We start from the raw sequence: 15,416 nt of genomic DNA on the forward strand, positions 1-15,416 counted from the left end.
GCTTAGATTCCCAATATGTCCAAGATGACCATAAACTTTCTTCTCTTCACCATTGTAGGCTTAACTATGGGAATGAAGATTTGACTATGGAGTGATGAAAGATGAAACAGAAAAGAGATAAATAGAAGCCATGGCACCTTGGTCCAGGACACTTTGAACTTCTCATCTGTCTGAGATGATTGAAAAGTGGGAGATAGATTGAGAAATGGAGAAAAGAACTAATTTCACAACCTGAATTTCTGCATCAGTAATTTTTAATGTGGATGCAACTGCCTAAATAACAATAGCCAGTTAGAATGATGCGTTCTCTTTTTTGTTTGGGACTTGGATATTCCTGAAATATCTTGGCTCTTAGTTTTTCCTTCTTTTAGTTCTCTTTTTCTATTATTCCCTTAATCCAATCCACATACTGGAGGACTTTGGTATAAAAACCATATCCTTTGCCACACCCAATACCCCAGGACACAATGCCCGTGGCTACCCAACGATCTCCAGTTTCATCTTTCACTGCAAATACTCCTCCACTGTCTCCTTGACAAGCATCTTTCTTTGCAGTCTTGTCACCAGCACAAAACATGTTGTTGGAAAACACCTGGCTGCTCCTTTTTGAATTGAGCCAATGCTGACAGTTCTCTCTTGAGACCACGGGCAAACTCACAAACTTCAGATCATCATGTATTTTTTGGTCTTCTATTCCAAAGCCACTGACATAGCCCATGAATCCCTTTTCATATAAGGTTTCATTATCTGGAAGACAGATGGGAAGGAGGTAGGGACCTAGGGGGATACTGTCCTCCAGCTCTAGAAGAGCAATGTCATTGTCAAAGTTGTTCATATCACTTTGATCATAGCCTGGGTGGATGAAGACATTGCGGATGGGGTGGGCCCCCATTTTCATGATTTCATCCAAATTTGTATGACCCAAGAATACATGGATAGATGTATTCTGCCCTGAAGGATATTCCTTAGGGTAGATGGTATGGGCAGCTGTAAGTATCCATCTGTCACCTAGTAGTGCCCCACCTCCACGTCCATAAATGTTGGTGAAAACTTGCCAAGGGAAATTGCCCAACCGAGCATTTTTCCCTGCAATGATGCGCTGATTTTCAAATACAGGATTAATTGGCTTCCCACACACTGGAAAAAGAGAAAAAAAGAAAGAAGACCAAATCATCTTATGTTCATCAAGCCCATTCTTCCTTATTTCACCCTACCTTCATCCAATCACTGTTAAGATCTTGACCCTTTACTTGTTTTCTCTTCCGACTCCCTTCTCCCCGACTAGAATGTCTTCTTTTCTTAATAATCCCAATGGGTCTTTGCTCACCTGGTAAACACTGAGGAATCTTGTTTCCATAGTTGTCTTTCCAGATGCCTTCGGCTGTGCAGGTATATGTCACTAAAGAAAAAAAAAGAAGATATGATTAAGCTGGTAGGGAAGAGGTTGAAAAATTAATTTACTGAATGAACTTCAAGATAAAAGAAGAGATTAGGAATTGAAGTGAAAAAGTTTATAAAGACAATAGTAGGAATTACCACAGCTTTCAGAACCAAGGAGTAATTGTTGCTTGATCATTTCAGTTGTGTCCCACCATTTGTGACCCCATTTGGAGTTTTCTTGGCAAAGATACTGGAGTCATTTGTCATTTCCTTCTCAAACTCATTTTACATATGAGAAAATAGGGAAACAGGGCTAAGTGAGTATTTGAAGTATTTGAAGCAGGATTTGAACTCATGAACATGAGTCTTTCTTATTCTAAGCCCAGTGCTCTATCTATTGTGCCACCTAGCTGCCATTAAGGAGTAAAATCAAATATGAACTCAACAAATGCAGTTTATATATTTACAGCTCTCTAGGACAGAAGCCATTAGTTAAACTACCTAATAATTAATTTACGAACAGAAATGTGGTATAGACACTATTTTGCTTTTTTTTTTTTTTTTTTTGATTGTTGGGGGATGGCTCAATCCTAGATTTCAGAAATCTATCTATCCATCTATATCTATATATTATATATGCATAGATGATATATAGACAGACATATATGAATGTAACTGGTAATTTGTACTTAGTAGCATTTTCTTTATAATTGTTATTTCTTTACTTGTGTCTCTATCTTCCATTTTTCATATTAAAATGTTAGCTACTCTTTTCCTTCTCATATCTCTTTCTGGAGAGGCAACATAGAGAAGTGAATAGAGCAGCGGACTTTGAGTCGGGAGATAAGATTTTGAGTTCCAGTACTTAAAAGTTGTTTACTGATAAATTGTTTCACTTCTCTTGGTTTCAGGTTCCCCATCTTTAAAATGGGATGACACTCTGCATGAACTACCTCATAGTTGCGAGGAAAGCCCTTCGCAAAATGTTAGGTACTATATGAATGCAAAAAGTATTCCCTTGGACAGAGCTTTGAATAGTACACAATGGGTGACTATTAGGGACTATATATGTGAAAGCTGCAACGAGGAAATGGATTGAATAGTGTTCATTTGTTTAACATTCAACATTTATTAAATGCCTACTATGTGCCAGGCTCTTTGCTAGCTATACAGCAGTAAGTAAAAACTTAGTCTGACTTAAGGATGAACTTCCTGATTGTGACGTGCAGTATCTAAATACTTGAACAAGCAAAAGAGAGAGACTGGGATATGTACTTCCTTGGAGATTCTTCATAGTTGAATAGGAGACCATTTATTGTGAAAGCCTTACTTTAAGGGCTAGGCCCACATAGGTGACCATTAATCATGACCATGGCCATCTTTGGAAGAAGGGCATGAATTACCAAGCGTAAATCATATTGTGAACCATACATAGAATTTATATAAATTTACATGTGAAACTGGGTGAAAATCATGAATGAGAACAACTCTTAAGGACAAACCAAATGGTGTCTGTGGAAGGGAGAAGAGCTGATATATTTCCATCTTGGTAGTTGTGCATGGGATAGTGTTTCTTTAGCATTAGCCAAAAGAACCACCTCTTTCTTCTGTCCGGCAAGTTCTGAGTTAGTGCCCAATGCCAGGAATGAGACCCCTCCAAATCCAAAAGTCCAGATATTATCTCTAGTTCATCAAACTTTAGGAACATTTTTGAATATGATATATATATATATATATATATATATATATATATATATATTTTTTTTTTTTTGGCCTATTATGGGAGAAGATTCACTTTTTTTTTTTTTTTTTTGAGGCAATCGAAGTTAAGTGATTTGCCCAGACAGCTAGTGAGTGTTAAATGTCTGAGGCTAGATTTCAACTCAGGTCCTCCTGACTCCAGGGCTGGTCCTCTAAGATTCACCTTTGTTGAAGAGAAAGACCTAAATAACAAAGTGAAGAGACACTTTTTGTTCTGGGATGGTAGAAGAGAGAAGGACAATCTACCTTGTCCCAGATTTCCACTAGTCCTTTCCTGATGAAGACTTACCACTTTCCTCTTTAGTTGCCATCTGATAATATGGCTCCCGGCAAGTGTAGAGGATCTCAGATTGGTAGGTATTTTCCCCTTCCTTAGTAATGTAGTTGAAGTTTCCATTAGGTAGATCTTGGGGAACTCCACAGTTCACAACTATAGGAAACAACAGAGTGGAGTAGGGATCAAAGAAAGGGTAGCTGGGTATTTATAGAGAATTTTGCAATCTGATTCCAAACTTCCCTACCAAACATACATTCCCTTTCATGCACTCTTCAGTTCATCCAAACTGACTTGATTGTTCCTCATGATTAATACTTTAACTCTATACCTTAGTCCAGGCTGTTCCCAATGCTCAGAATTCCTTCCTTTCTCACGTCTATCTTTTTAGCATCAAACATTTTCTATATGAAAGAAAAATCTTTTCCTGATATTCCCTGGCTGTCAGTTACCACTCCTTCCTCTTTTTTTTTCTATTTGCTTTTTTCATGAAATCATGAAAAAATAAAAATATTTTTATTTTTATAAAGTATATGTGTATACTTATACATAAATATATAGATATACAATATAATACATGCATATAAATACACTCAAACAAGTGATTTCTTTAAATAGAATGTAAGTTTTTTGAAAGCAGGTACTATTTCAATTTTTCTTGTATCCTTATTACCAATATAGTGGTACTAGCACTATTTAAGCCCCAAATAAAGAGTTGATTGAACAGACTCATTAAGAGAGTAAAGAGCTTTCTGCTCAAAAAATAGATTATTGAATGAAGGTTTTTGGGAAAAGAGGCTTTTCCTACAAGTGGATCACTTTTGTGGCAAGAAGAATGAAAGAAACTTCCTGGAGGAGCCAACCAAACTTTTCACTATTGGTGAGCAATGATTTGAAATTATATAGGCTTCTTCTCCAATTTAGACCATATTTCTCGAGGAACTGAGCTGGGGGGAGGGGAGGCAGCAAGGAGAGATGTCATGCAAAGAGACCTAACTGAGTTTCAATGGATAAATGATGGACAGAAACAACTACACCCAAAGAAAGAACACTCGGAAACGAATATGAACTATTTACATTTTTGATTTTCTTCCCGAGTTATTTTTACCTTCTGAATCCAATTCTCCCTGTGCAACAAGATAACTGTTTGGTTCTGCAAATATGTATTGTATCTAGGATATATTGCAACATATCTAACATATATAGGACTGCTTGCCATCTAGGGGAGGGGGTGAAGGGAGGGAGGGGAAAAATCGAAACATAAGCGAGTGCAAGGGATAATGTTGTAAAAAATTACCCTGGTATGGATTCTGTCAATATAAAGTTATTATTAAACAAAATAAAAAAAAAAAAGGAGAGATGTCATGGCAAGGTGCTTAGCCCAACACCCTTTATCTTCACCTTTTGAGTTGTATTTCCCCTCTCTGTGAAGAGAGCAAGTCTCACTGGGGATGGTGTCCCTGCCAGCTGTCACTTACTCTTGCAGCGGGGCATAGCTCGGTGCCATGTGCCATCATCCTGGCAGAAAGAAGTGAAGGACTTCAGTTTCTGGTTCCCCTGGTTTTTGGAGGAAAGAGAACATTTTATGGTAGCAAAAGTGGCTGTTGGGAGAAATTAGTGATGTGATGACATTTCCTATTACTGTTTCTGCTGCTCTCCTACCCTAAAGTTCTCCGGCCTTCTCAAGTCTAGCAACTTACTGCTTGTTCTTCTCTCTTTCCTTGGAGATGTTTTTGACCCTTTTTACAGAGACACAAAATGAGAAAGTTTTGTCCCTGGTTATAAAGCAACCTGGTTCCAATTGATCTTTCTAACCTTATCTAAAATTCTTCCTCTTCCTGGCACTACTCCCCATTTTTGTCCTTTATACCTGGAGTAGTTCTCAAAGTAAATCCTGAGAGTCTCTGAAACCCTCTCAGAAGGTCTACAAATTCAAAATTAGTTTTTATTTCGAATATGATAAATATCCATCAGTATAACCCATATTAACAAAAACTCTTTGGATAGATCCTCAATAATTTTTAATAGTATAAAGATACTAAGAACAAAAGTTTGAGAACCACTGGAATAGACAACCTCTCCCAACTTCTGTTAAAATTTATCTTTTTTTTCCTTCTTCTTTTATACCCAATTAAGGTACCATCTTCTCCTTAAAGACTTTCTAACCATCCTTTTCTAAATTTCTCATAAATAACTATTTATGTGAGGTTAGAACGAAGGAGGAAAGAGATAATAGAGAAAGATGCAAGTAAGCGTCACCTGTGTAACTTGTTTTAAGAAAACTTTGCCTGATTCTCCTTTGCCCATATCATATTCCCCTCTTTTATAACACTTATTTGTGTATCTGTCAAAACACTTATTATAATAAAAAGTCTTTGAACTCCAGTCCCTATCAAGCACACATCAAATATTTAATAGATGTTTGTTGAATTGAATTGAATTGGAAATACTGTTGCTTGAACCCATGAATCCTATCCCACCAGTACCCTTCCTGGCTCATTAAAGGTTAACAAAGGATAGTTGATGTGGTCCTGGAACACAGGAAGCAGCCTAGAGCTATATACATAGATCTGGGAACCATTTGCATAGAAATGATCATTTGAACTCATAAGAACTGATGAGAAAAGCAATTGAATATAGGCACTGGGCTATACCAAAAGTAAGTGAGCATGACATAGATGAAGATCTAACAAAGTAAAGACTGAGAAATTGTGGTTTGGGAGGCAGGAGGAGATTGAGGAGAAATTGGTGTCATGAAATACCAGAGGAGAATGAGTGTCTAGGAGGAGGTGATCAATAGTATTAAATCTTTCAAAGAAGATGAGAATTTAGAAAAAATCTTTAGATTTAGGCATTAGGTTTATCTTAAGGAGAATAACTGCTTTTCTGAGTTTGGAGCTAAGGAAGAGATAAATAGTAGGGGAGGTCTGAAGAGTATAACTATCTCAAAAAATTTAGTGCATATAAGAACTTTTGCAGGGGAAGTACAAAAGACATTTTTTGGGTAAAAATCAAGGGAGGAGAAAAAAGAGGATATTGTTATTGGAATATTATGAATATCAACTGAATTAGAAGAAATAAATGAAGAATTTGGGAAATAGACCTAAAATTTAAATGTTATATCAGATGCAGATGCATTAATAAGGATTCTCTTCTCTGCAAACAATCTTCACAGGTGTAGATCATTTACCTTCCTTACTGAAATCTCTAGTGCAGTCTAGAGAAAATGGTGTTCTTTTAGAAAACCTATTCAGGTCAATTTAGACAGAAATTTACTTATAAGGAAGAAGAGCAACTTATCTGGCTCCTTTTATTCTATTTATATATTCAATAATAACTAAAATTCATACAGGATTTCCAGAAGTCTTAGTACAATTTAAAGCTATTAAAACTATTTAAGCCATTAAATTGTAAACATTAAATTAACTTAGTTATTAATTAAATTTATTTAAGTTATTGAAGCTTAAAATTGCTTTCATAGCTTAAAACTTCACTAAAACTTTGGGACATCTTGTATATTGCTTTAAGGTTTCCAAGCATTTTGCTCACAATCATGTGAGGTAGTAATACAAGTACATGAAGTATTATTCCCATTTTATAGCCAAGAAACAGATTAAGAATTGAGTGGCTGGACGAGGATTGTATAGTCAGTAACTTTTTTCATTTGTTTCAGTGACCCTATTTGTAGTTTTCTTGATAAAAATATTTGAATGGTTTGCAATTTTCTTCTCTAGCTCATTTTACAGAAAAGGAAACTAAGGCAAACTGGATTAAGTGAATTGCCCAGAGTCACATAGCTGAGATTAGACTTGAACTTGGGTCTTCCTGGCTGCCCTCAGTATGTGCTAGAACAAGGGAAATTGAATCATGACTCTAACAATAATGATAATGATGATAATAATAACAGTTAATATTTATATAGCATTTATTATGTACCAAACTGTGCTAAATGCTTTACATTTATAATCTTATTTGATCCTCACAACAATCTTGAGAGGTAGGGATTATAAGATCTTCATTTTACAAATAAGGAAACTGAGGCAGACAGAGGAAAAGATCTTAGATGACTTCTACTCAATCCTACCATACATGTTGATTCCTGTCCACAACAACCTCCCATAATAATTACTAGTGAATGCTAAGATGAATTTCTACAGAGAATTTCAAGAGCCTCTATGGGAGGGTTCTAATTATTAGTCAATTTCTCCTTAAACTAAGTCCAAACCTGTCTCTCTTTAGCTTCCACCCTTTAATCCTAGTTTTGCCTTCTGGAGTCAAGCAGAAAAAATTTACTTGTATATAACAGCCCTTCAAAAATTTAAAGACTTAAATGACTCCTTAAATCACACATCAGTTAGGTAGTAAAGTGGTTAGAATACCAGGCTTGGAGATAGGAAATTGTAAGTTCAAACCAGCTTCAGACATTTATTATTTTGTGATTTTGCCTCAGTTTCCTCAACTATAAAACGAAATAAATAATGATACCTATTTTTGCAGAGCTATTGTCAAGAGCAAGTGAGATAATAATCGTAAAACACTTAGTTGAGTGAGTGTTATATAAATGTTCAGGGCCCCATAACTGGTCTGCCTAGGGAAGAATGGAGTGGGACTATCAACTTTCTTCTTCTGGACATGATTTCTATTAATTTGCTATTTTTCTGTCTATTTTCTAAAAAACTAATTTGCTATTAATGCACTAGGCATCTATTAATACCCCTTTCTGCAAATAGCAAATTAGCATTCTGATTTGTTAATAGCTCCCTTGTGAGTTTGGTTAGTATGAATGAGTCTTTCAAAGCCTTGGTTTTCCCTGGATTGGATGACCAAATCATGTTCTTTTTTCAAAGAAGCAGACCCTGGAGTTGAGGTGACCCTTTCCTATTGACCTCCCCTTGAAATGAAGACTTGCCCGAAATGGATTTTATCCTAATTAAGTAATTATGTTGAGATCAGGCTTTCTCCCCTGCCCTGAGTTCTCACCTCTGTGAGTTGGTAGCCAGTTTTGCAGGTCACAATGAGGTAATCACGGAACTGAAATTGTTGTTGGGGTTTACTGATAACGGTGAACTCATCAAGGGTCTTTGGCTGTGGACACTTGATAACTGTTGAGGAATAATGGAGATGAATATGAATTTCAGGGCCATTCACTTTTCACTTTTTGTCTTCTCCCTTCCAGGTTTTGTCTTTGCAAATGGGGATGCCAAGTTGGGGTTAGGTGGTGGGGTGGACTGGGTGGGGTGCTCTTTACTTTCAGTGGCATAGTGGATCTTCCAGCCACGGCTGTCTCCTGACTCATCTGTGAAGAACAACACATCCACAGCATTGCTGCTGGTGTTGATGATCCCAGGACTCTTCATTCCACAGTACTCTCCCAGGAGCTTCCCACTGGCATAGATCTGGTGGTATGTAAGAGGGAAGAAAAAGAGAAGTCAATGTTCCAACTTATTACCAAGGATGCACTTGAAATGTTGAGCCACCTGAGATAGAGTAGATATTTCTGGCTGGTGTACAGGCAGGCCTACCTATACTTTGGAATTGGTGTGATCTGACATGCTGAGACTTTGATGGCAGGAAATTTTCTTGTTCTGTACCCACCATACCCCAAACAGAGGAATAGCAGAGAAGTAATATGGAAGTAAGGGAAAAGATTCTGTACCTGGAGCTGGTCATAGGGGCAGTGAACTTGCTGATGGTCATCAATTTCAAAAAGCTCTAAGAACTCAAGGTTGATAGTTAGGCCCCGATCTACACGGATGCTATAGTTGCAGCGCATGTCAGGAGGATAAGCCTTGGGGTACTCGAGGCTGGTGATGTACCCTGATTCTTCTGTGAATAGCTCACTACTGCACTCCGCTGCAATTATAAGGCCAGTTGGAAGTTCACAAAAAAGGCTCTTTTCCTGATTTGTCTTTTAGTCACTCTTCCCTCTATAACTTAGAAGCTTCCCTGTTTCCCACCACCTGGTTCTTACCATGGCAAGAGTGTCCATCATCTTGGAGCTCATAACCAGGGCGGCAGGAGCAGAAGTAACTGCCGATTGAATTGTGGCACAAATGTTCACACCGAAGCCCCGACTTAGAGCTCTCCTCGTTGTCATTGCCCTGGATACTACATTCATCCATATCTGGAAGATTATCAGCAAAGAAAGGTTTCAATAATTTTTTGTTGTGGGATCGGAGGAGGAATCTTTCTTTTTTTTAATTGAAGCTTTTTATTTTCAAAACATGGAAGGATAAATTTTCATCATTGACCCTTGTAAAATCTTGTGTTCCAATTTCTCCCCCTTTCCCCTACCCCCTCTCCTAGATGGCAAGTTATCTAATATATGTTAAATATGGTAAAAAAAAATGTAAATCCAATATAGGCATACATATTTATACAATTATCTTGCTGGACAAGAAGAATCAGATCAAAAAACAAAAAAAATGAAAAAGAAAATGAAACTCAAGCAAACAACAACAAAAAAAGTAAAAATGCCATGTTGTGAAGAAGGAATCTTTCTAAAGGAGTTTTTCATGGAAAACCTTAAGAACAGAATCTTGGTTCTTGCTCTTGGTAATGGAACTTTTTAATGGTAGGCTAGACCCCATGGGTAATACCTACTGATGACATGTCAGGATTTTGTGTTGCTTTCTAGAGGCTACTTTTACAGGTGTGTTGGGGAAAGGAACCAAGATCATGCTTCAGTATTCTATGGTTTATGACAGATTCCTGAACCTCTTTTTCAATCTGTTACCATGGATACCCTTTAGTCCATGAAAATTGACCCCCTAATGTCATGGCTGGTATTAAAGTCCAATAGTGGTACATACTCACCCACGGCTTGGAAGTAGGCCAGGAAACCTTTGTAGAAAATGCTGGTCCCATTCTCTTCATTGGAGAAGTCAGTATGAAATGTTAGCCACATACGGTTTCCCTGGGACACAAACTCCTGGGCAGGAGGATTGCCTGCTTTGGATCCCAGTTGCCCACAAAATCGACCCAAGTTTTTCTTATCAGCAGAGATCTAACAAGAAAAATTAAGGAAAAGATTCCCAACCAAATGGCAAGTCAGTGAGAGTCACTCCCTTTCTGTCTTGCCTGAAGGGTCCATTTGATTAACTGAACAGATAATCATCACTGCCACCCCAACCCCCGCCAGCCTTTCCTACCACCATATTCTGGCTGCTGTGAATAAATGTTTAAAAGATCCCTTTTAGCTCTAAATTAAGGAACGTATGACTTCTAGGGACCGAAGATGATACTAAATTCTTCCTTCAGTAGCTTCCATTGACTTTACTAACAGTCTTTACATAGTACTAACCTATTTCAGGAGCCCTTGCTAAGAGCTCCCAACCCTCATTATTCCCCCTCCTTCCCCTCTCCTCCTATTTTAATGTTACCAACTCTTTCCCTACCTGGGATTTTGTTTCCCCTCTCTTTGGTCCCTTTATTCCTTACTTTTCTACCAGACAATGTGCTCTTAGCATTTTTCATCTTTTAATTTCTAGGACACTTATGGACTTAAAGACCCCAAGGCTGCACAATGTACTTCATACAAATCTAAATTTTAAGGCTTCCACCTCTGGTCACTTACCCTGGTTATGTAAAGTCAGCCTCCTATAGGCTGATACAGGTATGTACAGCAACATTTGTCTCCTGTAGCCCACTTACCCAATTTTCTCATTCACTTTTCTAAAGACCTCTCTAAAAACTTGGAAAGGGGAATTTTTTTTAAAGCCCCTTTCCTTATATCCCAGATGTCCTTTAATATTACGTTAAAAAAGATCAAGGAACAGATAACAAGGAACTAAAATCAATATGTTTTATCTTTTATCTCCTAAAATGCAATCTCTTAGAATGTCACAGGCTCTATCTCAGTTGAAAACAGAAGGGAGAGAAACAAAGATGAGGGGATAATTTGCTAAAAGACCATCCACCTGTGGTCAGACATTTACAGAGTGAATCATATAGCTCTCTCTAAGTCCTATTAGAGGGAGGGGGCTGGTATGGTGATTAATTCATGTGGCAGGTAGAGAAAATCAAGCTTAAGGTCCCTTTAGCTAGCTAGTAGAAAATATGGGGTGACAATGCTATTTAAAACCACAGGGCCAGAGATTTAGATCTAAAAAAGACCTTAGGGGTCACTTAGTTCAATTCTCTCATTTTATATATAAGGAAACTGAGCCTTGGAGAGATGAATTGATTTGCCTCAGATCACAGCTTTTATGTAACAGAATTAAGATTTGAACCAAATTTTTATTGCTAATCTGGCATATTTTTCAGAAGTACCTTGGTTACCCTCTTCATTGGATGAGACTTCTATATATCTGATCCATGGCATCAAATAACTAATTCACTGACAGACTTTTTTGGGAAGGAATGAAGATATCAGAATTAAGTGATCTGTCTGTGATCATATAGCTAGTGAGTGTCTAAGGTGGGATTTGAACTTGGGATCTTCCTGACTCCAAGACCAATGCTCTAATCACTGTACCACCTAGCTGTCCCTAGACTTCCAATTAAAACTACATTATATATATAAAATTTGATGCCTTTAGTGATTATATCATAGTCATTTATGAAGGAGAAAAAAAGAAAAAAAGAGTCCCTTCCCTTTGGAAAATCTTACCCTTTGGAAAAAATATTAGATAGTGACTATTTCTGATAATAGTATTTCTTTACCAGTAGCAACCTACTTCTCTGTCTTGGATTTTATTTATTGGAAGGCAGAGACTGAAGGTTTATTCAATGACTGGCATTTCATGAGGATTCAGTAAATGTTAAGTGAATATTAAGAGGACAGACCTTTGTATTGTAATCCCCACCCCCATCCCAATCAGAGAGTGGGGAGTCAGGGTTGGGGGAGGATCCTCAGTCCTTGAAGTCTACATGAGTCTTTGAATTCTCTTCACCTTGACATCCCCTTCTCCATCCCCTTCTTCATCCCCTTCCCCAACTGAATACCTTGACATAGTCATAGAAACAATTTTCAGATGGTTCCAGATCAAACTGCCAGAAGACAAGTTTCACAATGTAGCCCCTGGGGACCACGATCTCTGTGGTGTAATCGTAGTTGTTAGGGTATGGCTTGGGGTACATAGGGGATGTCACTTCTCCATAGAGCTCATGGGTGAGGGGTTTGGAGCTTCCTATCTTACAGAGTAGGAGGAATCCCAAAAGGCACCAGACTGACCTGTTAAATGTAATAAGAAAACACAGGCTAGAGATGAGATGAGGGAATTAGGTAATGGTCTTCCCTATGGTGTTGAGTAGGGTGGAGAAGAAACATTATCATTTTGGTCAGTGCCACAGTCGGATGGTACAATGGTCCTGAGATCGTTGACCTCCTCTTTGCTTTCTGATTTCCTCCCTTTCACTTTCCCCTCCTCCATCCAGGGCAGAGATTTCGTTTTCCCAGAACAGGGGTGAATCAGAAACAAAATAATATTAGGTTGGAGATGGAAGGAGGGAGCTGGGGCGGGGGAAGGGGGAGATGGGTGGGTCTAGATTTCTAAGCCAAATCCTTCAAATAATGGTTTCTGCTGGTTGTTGCAAAGGACTCTGGGAGCGAGGGTAAGTTCTGCATGGATGATGTTCATTTGGGAAAATTGGGTGCCCTGTCTTTTTACCATGCTACTTGCCCCCTCACTATTATCTGCCACCAAATGTGGGACAGAAAAGAAATGTGATCTTTGATCCTTGTAGTCCTCAGGGACCACCGAAGTCAGAAGTTGTTTCATCTTGGGGATGAGGGCAGGGAGAAAATGAGGGCAGCAGGAGAAAGTCTACCTCCTCTTTATCCAGTGCCTACCCCTTCCCTCTCCCCAATCAGTTCCACTCACATTCTCTAAGCCTGCGCAGGGGTCCGTGACTCTCCCCACAGCTGCTTCATGCACTCTGGAATGAGAGAGATCGGGGCGGGGAGGGTGATGGGGGAGACATGAAGGGGAGGGAAGGAGGAGGGCATATGTGGGGAGGAGGGAGAGAGCCGTTTCAGGGAAATTTAAGGGGAATTGGCTATTTGCATAAACAAAAAGCGGAATTTTGATTTTTTTTTTTTTTTTTTTGGTTTTGTTTTTAAAAATCCCCGCTTGTGGTGCCATCTGCTGTCCTGTACAGAGAAGGGTTTCCCAATGGACCCTTTCATAGAGTGACAGATTTAGATCTACAAGCCACCTTAGAGATCATCTCTCCCCCATATTAAAGTTATTTTACTAAACCAAAGTCACACAGTTAACAAATAGAATTCGAAACCACATCATCTGCTTCTTCTTGCAGCTTCATAGTTGCAGGGATTGGAATATTGTTTGATTCCATGTTACTATCTACAAAATTTTGAAAATTATTCAAGTCAGTTTCATGTTTTAAAATTTCACTTAAACGACATGATTATTTTTTCAGTAGCTATCTATGGCAAAGTTAGCTCTTCAGAAAGCCAAATAGATGGTTCTAATAAATCCAGATAATTACAATTCCATTCTCCATTGTTTCTGTTTGACAAAGATGTTAAGTTCATGTGTCAAATTATATTTTCTAGTAATTTATGCCTAGGAAGAACATTAAATTATCATTTTATTTAATAGAATATTTTTTAAAATTAATGGCTTTATCTTCAGCTTGAGAGTCATGATTTCTAGTATCAATTTTAGAATTTTCCAAAGGTTGTAGGACACATTTAATTAATTTTTCTGCTTTTTGAACATTAGTTGATCTTGATGGCTTAAACTTGAAGTTTAAAGTAATGAAAATTCTTCACTGATGTCAATGATTAAAGCAAGAAATTATTTTTAGTTAATCTCTTTACTAAACCAAAGAAGAGTGAGAAAAATGCACCTATAATAGAGGATATATGCACCATACAACAAAAGTAGCTCATTAACTACATACTTTCCATTTCAGTCCCAGTAATCAACCTACTATAATCATTTCAATTTCAAGTACTTTGATTTATTTTCTAGTCTGGTTTGATTTTTATTGAATTGGTGATAAATGGGATAAATCTTATTTAGAAATATTTTAAAATGATCAACTCTCCTGCCCTACTAAGCTGCCCCAGCAAATGATAATTTTAGAAAAATTTCCAACAATTCCATAATTACTTCAGACTTTCTTCTCATCATTATATTAGCACCAATCAGAACAAAATGCAATTAAATTCACTTCAAATATTTATTACTAAGGCCAAACTCACTTAAAGTAGATAATAATATATTGAAAATACACCCTGTTGCAGTTGACACCAATTCTTTAAAATCAATAAATAATATTAGATTTGAAGGAAATGATTAAACTGTGCAGTTGGCTCACAAAATTCCTGAAAATTTAATCACAGATTCAGCACTTACTCCAATACATGGGGTTAGTTGAGGTGTGCAGGAAAGGCAAACTGTGAAGGTCACAGAGCTTAGAACACTAGAGAGAAAATAGAGTTTGGTTGAACTAGAATTGTAGGTTTTCAAAAACTCAATTAAATATGTCAGATCTAGTGTTAATTGAATTTGGAATTGCCTTTAAAGTAGGTTTAAGATTATTTTTCTGGATATATGCTAAACCATTCAGGCTTTTGGATAGTGATCTGAATTACTGGAAGAGAGGGACACATGGGAAGGGAATAGAAACATTGTATTCTTCCTTGGGTCTTAGAATTCAGGATGACAATCAATTAATGATAAATATTTTATTTTATTTTTCAAATGTATTCAAAGATAGTTTTCAACATTCATCCTTGTAATAGTTCATGTTTTTCTCCCTTCCTTTCCTTCTCTCCCCTCTCCTAGACAACAAGTAATCCAATACAGATTAAACATGTGCAATTCTCTAAACATATTTCCACATTTATGATAGGCATTTTAAAGCAGCTATTGTGTGATTTGTATCGGTCTGTTATATAGAGAAGAGCCCTTACCTATCCTTCCTATTGTTAGTGTCTCCAGCATCCTAGAAATGTTATACTAGTTTTTTTGTACACTGAAATAGAGATGTCAACCTGGAAGTCAACTAATATTAATTTAGTTTTAAC

The 15,416-nt window shown here is 37.4% G+C and overlaps 1 protein-coding gene across 1 annotated transcript; it reads right to left on the reverse strand.

Moving 5' to 3' along the window:
- Window positions 1-236: 236 nt before the first annotated feature.
- Window positions 237-13,442, reverse strand: C1R (complement C1r). Its single transcript, XM_052000800.1, has 11 exons — window positions 13,240-13,442; window positions 12,362-12,590; window positions 10,232-10,421; window positions 9,387-9,539; window positions 9,072-9,268; window positions 8,664-8,811; window positions 8,396-8,517; window positions 4,894-4,972; window positions 3,431-3,571; window positions 1,328-1,399; window positions 237-1,137 (listed from the first exon to the last, which is right to left on the reverse strand). Coding segments are annotated over exons 1-11 (2,103 nt in total). The 5' UTR covers window positions 13,242-13,442; the 3' UTR covers window positions 237-367.
- Window positions 13,443-15,416: the final 1,974 nt, after the last annotated feature.

The sequence above is a fragment of the Antechinus flavipes genome, chromosome 5, assembly GCF_016432865.1.
Source record: "Antechinus flavipes isolate AdamAnt ecotype Samford, QLD, Australia chromosome 5, AdamAnt_v2, whole genome shotgun sequence".
NCBI classification, from domain to species: Eukaryota; Metazoa; Chordata; class Mammalia; order Dasyuromorphia; family Dasyuridae; genus Antechinus; species Antechinus flavipes.

Bases quoted from the DNA above. Each gene is read 5' to 3' on its own strand.
- C1R (XM_052000800.1), bottom strand. The intron at 8,518-8,663 runs GTAAAGAGCACC...ATTCCTCAACAG, and splicing joins GATCCACTATGCCACTGAAA to TTATCAAGTGTCCACAGCCA. The intron at 3,572-4,893 runs GTAAGTGACAGC...TGTTTCCTATAG, and splicing joins AGCTATGCCCCGCTGCAAGA to TTGTGAACTGTGGAGTTCCC.